Below are 7,324 nucleotides of genomic sequence, written 5' to 3' on the forward strand. Positions count from 1 at the left end.
GTCTGTGAAGTTTCAGCTCAAAATACTCCACAGATCATTTATTATATCATTTTGAAAATGCCTATTTTGAGTGGAAGCAGAAACACGCTGTTTTTCGTGCCTGTCTCTTTAAATGCAAATGAGCCGCTGCTCCCCGCCCCCTTTTCCAGAATAGAGCTGCAGCCATTACATTTCGGACCTGCTAAAAACATCTGTTTTGGTTCTGCTTATCATGTTTATCGCTCTGAAATCATGCGTTTTAAACCATATTAGTTTAAACTTCTGATATACGGTTTTCTGAGCACACACATCCGAAGCACACGCACAGAAAGCGGCTGTCACAGCATGTGAGTACTAAACTAAGTTCTCATTCACACACAAGTTTACGTTAAAAACAATTCATTAAACTCAATATTACATTCTACCATGCTGATATCTGGCACTCTTAGTGTGATATAGATCATCTATATTAAATGATATAAATATAAAAGGCATACAGAGGCATTTTCCTCTTATCTTGAATTTTATGGCCATTCTAAATGAATTTTAATAGATAAATCACACAGTGCATGTGCACTCTCTGGTGTGTTTCTGTTTGTTTTTTGTGATATACTCGATAATGTCAGATCGCACATCGTTAAAACAACACTTACTTTATTAGCGCAGATGATATAGGCTATGTATTTCGGACACCCCAGCCTCGACTTGAGTGGAAAATGAAATCAACCATGGTTGTGCGAGCACTTGTTTGCACACGCGCGAATGAGCAGGGTTCAACGTTAATTTGCAAGCGCCAGAACACTGATTCGTCAAACCTGCTTTCTTGCAGTCTGTGTTCTCCCGACTTTATTTTGTAGTAAGTAACGAATATGCTTCGGGGAAATGTATCGGAGTAAAAGTACACATTTTGATTAGGAAATATAGTGGAGTAAAAGTGAAAGTTGACAGAAATATAAAACCTTAAATAAAGTACAGATTCTCCCCAAAAAAATATTTTACTATTATTACTTCCTTACATTACACCACTGATTCTACTACACTTCAAAAAATAAATCAAGGGCATAATAGGACCCCTTTAAAATAATACAAATAAAAATATCAATTAGCTAAAAAATTATGGTTCCACTGTCAGTGCCAGCAGGTTGTCGTAGGGAAAAATCACTAGGCAAATGTTATTTTGAATGTTCTTCAAACACACCTTCCATTGTTTGCTGTGTGGTCACTTTCACTTTCATGTTCATAACTCTGCTTAAGCCAGGCATGCAACTATGTTTCTCATCTTGAACCAAACAGCTGAATGCAGAAGTTTGCAAATGCCCCCTTTGTCTCCTAATTGTATAAACCCCACACAGAATTTAAACAAATATAAAAGATAGATGAAATGCCCTTTAGAAAACACTGTGTCTTGTGAAGTGTATGCAAATATGTTGTCAGTATCATCTTTATCTAACACTCCTGATTCATTAAACATTGCAACAGACATTTATCATGCGTTTTAGCACTTTAATTATTGCAATTTATTAACAAATTTAATAATGCCTTAATATTTATATATTGCACTTGGTTGTAATACACATGTATATTAAATTAAAGTATGGTAATTTATATTGCAGCCTATTTATTCACAGTGTATATCATTTTAATGTTACAACATTGTGTTCAGCTTCACAAACCTTACCATGCACAGACTTATTTTGACAATCTGCTGGATACGAATATGATTATATAACACCAAGGTAACACTTCCTGTTTCTCTTTCCCCGTCGAACAGTGAGCTCTAGCACAAGTCCTGGTTACCTGAACAGGTGTTTTTAAGGGTGGGGCGGGTAGACATCTTCCATTCCCAATGTTTTGCTAGCTAGCTAATTCTTGCGCATGCAGCATATGTATTATGTATTGTGGCTTTCGGTGCTAGAACTAGTTGTTGTAATGCTCAGTCCGAGTATTCGTTGTGACTTATTAGTGGCAGGAGGGGAAAACACGCGACGTTCTATTGTAGCGCACGGTCTCTGCGCGCGCTTTGGTCCAGCGCTCGCGGCGCATCTAGTGAAATCTACTACCTTTCAAGGGTTTTTGGAGCGAAGCATTGACTAAATAGAGACGCAACGTCTTGCCTGGATCAAACAAAATTATATTGTTTGTCCTTATCGCAACGGCTTCAATTTAACCCGTTGAAATAGGCGAATCTCGAGAGCGACAGGCGTAAGAACGAAGTTATTAAAACATTAAATATTTCTCCCATTTGAACATTTCAAGGGGTCAACAAGAACAACAACAATAATAAAAAAAAACATTTTTTAAAAATCGTCATTTAATACGACAACAGAATTGTCATTTCGGCTAAATATTTCTAGTCATTTATGTGAATTGTTCACCTTTTCTTTTAAAAACGAGCAAGCACTGTATTAAATAGCAGTTTTATGACCTACTTTGTGGCACCTACGAAGTGACGCCCATGGTTACCTGTGCTGAAAAGAGCAGCTTCACATCAAGATGAAGACCGAGCAAGGTAATACGTTCACACACAAATCACGCATATAATAAGGAACTATGAATTTGACGCATTGTTTTGTACATCACTGTTATTTGACATGAAATGTTATCTTTTTTTCTTCTTTTTTTCCAGAGTAATAGGGGGAGCGCGGGGCACAAAGTAACGCGGGATAAGTTGTAACACACGTGGTTTAAATATTTCCACACATGCTATCTTAACCAAAGTTACAGCATTTACTAGTTACTATATCAACATTATATGGAGAAAACAAGTGCACCAAAATTCAAAAGTCTTTTGAAGATATCGCTGAACATTTATTTTACCATAGTAAAATTATATTTCTGGCTTAAGTAAACTTTTTCATCTCAGTTTTTATTACTCATTTAAAATGAGACAAATCTGCTATTATTTTAATCTCCAGTCTGTTATTTATCAGTTTAGATTATGTTTTAATGCTTAGCTAACTATCAGAACACAGTAACCAGTTTTAAATTCCAGTTGCGCAGATGGGGTATGTTGTAACACTGCGTTACAATGTATTCCGGCTGCCGAAAACGAGTTCACCGCTCAGGTTTCACTTTCACGTGGCGTGGCGCTCTGCGTGTTATCCTGCTCTATGCGTGTGCGCTCTGCTCATATAGCCTACGTTCATGCTCATCGGAACAGCAAAGTCCACTCAAAAATCGAGCCGACAGGAAACATCGATTTTATTGACAAAATATTTTAATTTGTCTTGTATATTTTTTTCATGCGATCAGATAGCATTTTAAGCTGTCATATATGGTCAAGTTACAACGCGCCCCTCAGCTGTTACAATGTACCCCACCTACGGGGCATGTTGTCACATTTCACTTCCAATATTTGAGGGTAAATAAAGAAAAACGTATACACTGTAATTATGAAACAAAGCGATATATTTGTACTAGACAAGTGTGGATTATAAAATTATACTCTGAACCCCATGTGGATTTACACAATTTGAGAAAGTAAAAAAGTGTTACTTTGTGCCCCGCTCTCCCCTACATTCATGCTCATCGGAACAGCAAAGTCCACTCAAAAATCGAGCCGACAGGAAACATCGATGTAGTACAGTATCTGTTTGCTACAGCCCTTGCTGTATCATGATGTGGTATATGGGCAACTCTGGTAACGCTGGTAATGCTGCCTCTCATTCATTGATCTGCTAACCGCTGTGATATGCTCACGTGTTCTGATAATAATAGATTTCTAGGACTAAACATTATTTGGATAATTGGTAAAAAAAAAAAAACTAAATCTCTTAATAGCCCTATACTGTTAGACCTACCTGAAAAACTAAAAAGCAATTTATTTAATTTGTAGGCCTATGGTTATTTTTTATTTATCATTAGTAATTTATTTATTTGTTATTATTTTATAACTTGTCATTTTTTATTCAATTCAAAGTTTGAAATCAAGCTATCTCGTGCTACTACAACAAAATTACCCCACTGTAAAATCAAAAAATATACTGAGTGAGCAAAAATTTGTGAGATAGCAAGTTATAATGGTACATATGAATAAAAGCCTACATTAAAATCTGTCATAAAAACTGGTCTCTTCATTAGAAATTAGCCTACTGATTGCCATCATTGATGGACACATTTTTGTAATAATATTAAAAATATCTGTATGCTAGTATATTCTGCAGTTCTTCCCTGCTGTACCAAGTATCTATACTTTTCAAAGTATCATTAAAGAAGTTAGAAATTCAAGTATTGTGACAAAATTAATTTTGCAGGGTGCCACAAATTTGTTAAAATTTCCAAAGGGTGCCGCGACTAACAAAAAGGTTGGGAAACACTGGTCTAAACAAAGGTTATAGTTGTAACTAACACCGAATTATTATTATTTATTATTATTATTATTTTTAGTTTAATACTCTTTTGGCATTTCATGATAATTAAATGAATGTATTGCAGAGAACTTTACCTACATGTTCAGTTTTTATCTGTTATTTTTTCTCTATGCAGAAATACTGCAAAATGCACTGCGACATGAGAAGAGGAGTGATTAACTGACCAAAAAAAAAAGGAAAAGGAAAATGGCATCAGCACAAAACGGTCAGTAAATTCATGTAAAATAGAAAATGTAGAATACAGACACAATTTAGATGTCAAATTCATAGTTCATTTAGAATCAGTGTTCACAATTTGTTTGCAATTTGTTTTGGAAAATCATCCTTGGATTTTTTATTTTTTTTTTCTGTGGCAAATCAACTTGTCAAATAATAATAAAAATAATAAATAAATAAATAAATACAACTATAAAGGAATATTTCAAGGTCAGGACAAGTTAAGCTTGATCGATAGCATTTGTGGCGTATTGTTGTACCACAAAAATGTCCACTTGTCCCTCCTTTTTTAAAACACATAAACAATAGAACTGAATAGGGAACATTTAATGTATAGCCACAAGATGTAAACAATATGTGCATCAACATGGTTTTGGTGTAAAAAATAAATTGCTTGTAAAGTTATATCATATTTTATAACTCTGCCATGACAATACAACACTATGAACATTGATAAAACTGTATACATGATGTTTAAACAGATTTACAGCTTAAGCAGTATGCAAAATAACTATTTGTGTTTAAAAAATAAAAATAAAAATCTTCTTTTAAAATCTCAAATGGGCGTTTTTCACCTTAGCCTTGTTACAACAGTGAATTTCACTAACTTAACTGTAGGTGGCTGCTCTAAAGTCACAATTGCTTTAACCGCTTTACAACTTGTAAACAGTTGGAATGCTACATTTGTGTAGATTGGTCACAGTTTACAGTGTTAAATCTGAATGCTGAAAACTTTTGAATACCCAGAATTCATTACTCACCCAGGACAAAGTTTGACAAAACAAAATGAAATGTGGAGCTAGATAATTCATGGTTTGGACTGAATAAATAAATAAATATATACAGGCATACTGTTACATAAATACTACAATCAGTCACAAGAGAAGCATTAGCTAATAAGAGAGCTAATGTCTGTTTCACAGAGTCTGATGAAGAACGTGATTCACAGGAGCTGAGGATTGTGCTGCTGGGAGCCTCTGGAGCTGGAAAGAGTCCAACAGCAAATGCAATACTGGGTCGAGAGTCATTTAAAGAGAGCAGAACCAGAGAGAGTGAGAAACAGAAAGGAAGAGTAGAAGACAGAAACATCTCCATCATCGACACGCCAGGATTCTTCAACACTCAACTGACTGATGAAGAGATGAAGAATGAAATGATGAAGAGTATGTACCTCTGTTATCCCGGTCCTCACGTGTTCCTGCTCGTCATCATCAACCTGGAGACCTTCAGAGAGGAGCAGAGGAACCTCGTGGAGCAAATTCAGGAGAACTTTGGAGAGGAAGCGTTGCTGTTCACAATGGTGTTGTTTATTGGGCGAGAAAAAGTATCCAGAAGAGAATTTAATAAAATCATTGCAAGTGAAGAAACGCAGAAAATACTGAACTATTTTGAGGGAAGATTTCATGTGATAAACAGCAAAAGTGAATGTGATTCCAGTCAGATCATAAAGCTCCTGAAGAATATTGATGAAATAGTGAAGAATAATGGAGGACAAAACTACAGCAATGAGATCTACCTGAAGAATCAGAGAAAACTCAGAGAGCAGAAAGAGAGAATTAAACAAGAAGAAAAGAGACTGAAACAAGAAGAAGAGATAATGAAACACGAGCAGGTGAGGAAAAGACACACGGAGATGAAGAAAATACAGGAAGATAGCGATACATGGAAGCAGAAAGGAGGGATAAATCAAAAGGGGGACATAACAATGAGAAGCAAAGAGGAGGGAATAAAAGATGACAATGAGAGGAAAAAAGATAATGTGAGTAAGAAGAAAACCCGATATCTGAGAGAAAACGAAGCTGCTGTTCATGAAAATCTCAGGAGACAGATGGAAAGTCGGAGAGAGAAAGAAAGATGGAGATGGAAACTAGAAAGAGGAATGACACAAGAAAATCCATCAAGACCAGGTAACTATTTAACCAGTTGTGGTAAATTTTTTAACATTTTCATGTTCCAAAAAGGCAAAGGGGACATTTACTCAGTATTTGAAAGCCTTAATTTTTAAGTTAAATAAATAAAGGTTTCAAAATCTGTGCGCTGATACCCAGAGATTCCCCTTCAGGAACTCGAGCTGCGTCGAAATGCACGGAGGTCTCTAGAGCAGATAGTACGGCCATCCCCTGCCGGTTCGCCGCTTCAGGGCTTGCCGCTCTAAGTGCACCAGAGGTCAGTCTCGAGAGACTGATTCCCTTATTAGACTAAAGTGGGTCCTGCACACTGTAGAGTGAGGCTATAGAATCCAGTTCTCCTCCGCCTCAGTTTAAACAGGGTCATCCCCACTATGATCAGTGTTGCCAATTTAGCGACTTTGTCGCTAGATTTAGTGACTTCCCCGCCCCTTTTGATACTTTTTTCAAAAGTTTAGGGACAAATATAGCAACTGCTTGGACAAACCTTATCTAAGTTCTCATCTTGCCCACTGATCTACGTTCATCTTTATATAGATCAGTGAATTTGCCATTGTGATGTCATCTAGTGACATTTAGCTACCAGTTTTAGCTACTTTCAATTGAAAGCAGTTGGCAACACTGACTATGGTGGGTCCCGAGCAGGCTCTGGTCATGGAATAGAAGTAGTTACTCTTTTGAGGAAGGAGGCCATCGAGGTGGTCCCTCCTCACGTAGCAGACTCCGGGTTCTACAGTCGGTACTTCACCGTTCCGAGGAAGGATGGAGGGTGGCATCCTATTTTAGATCTGCATCATTTGAACTGCTCAGTCAGGCGACTGAAGTTCAGCACGCTCGCACTCAAACAAGTCG

The 7,324-nt window shown here is 36.7% G+C and overlaps 1 protein-coding gene across 2 annotated transcripts in view; it reads left to right on the plus strand.

Annotated features, from left to right (window-relative positions):
- The first annotated feature begins 2,398 nt into the window (after positions 1-2,398).
- LOC107752402 (GTPase IMAP family member 4) overlaps positions 2,399-7,324 on the plus strand; it is an 8,873-nt gene continuing 3,947 nt past the window's right edge. For both annotated transcript variants that reach the window (XM_016568361.1, XM_016568362.1), the window contains exons 1-3: positions 2,399-2,488; positions 4,465-4,554; positions 5,489-6,472. In XM_016568361.1, coding sequence (XP_016423847.1) covers positions 4,536-4,554; positions 5,489-6,472 — 1,003 coding nt within the window. In that variant the 5' untranslated portion in view covers positions 2,399-2,488; positions 4,465-4,535. The remainder of the gene's footprint in view (positions 2,489-4,464; positions 4,555-5,488; positions 6,473-7,324) is intronic.

The sequence above is a fragment of the Sinocyclocheilus rhinocerous genome, unplaced genomic scaffold, assembly GCF_001515625.1.
Source record: "Sinocyclocheilus rhinocerous isolate Xijiao unplaced genomic scaffold, SAMN03320098_v1.1 scaffold1372, whole genome shotgun sequence".
In the NCBI taxonomy this organism is placed as follows: Eukaryota; Metazoa; Chordata; class Actinopteri; order Cypriniformes; family Cyprinidae; genus Sinocyclocheilus; species Sinocyclocheilus rhinocerous.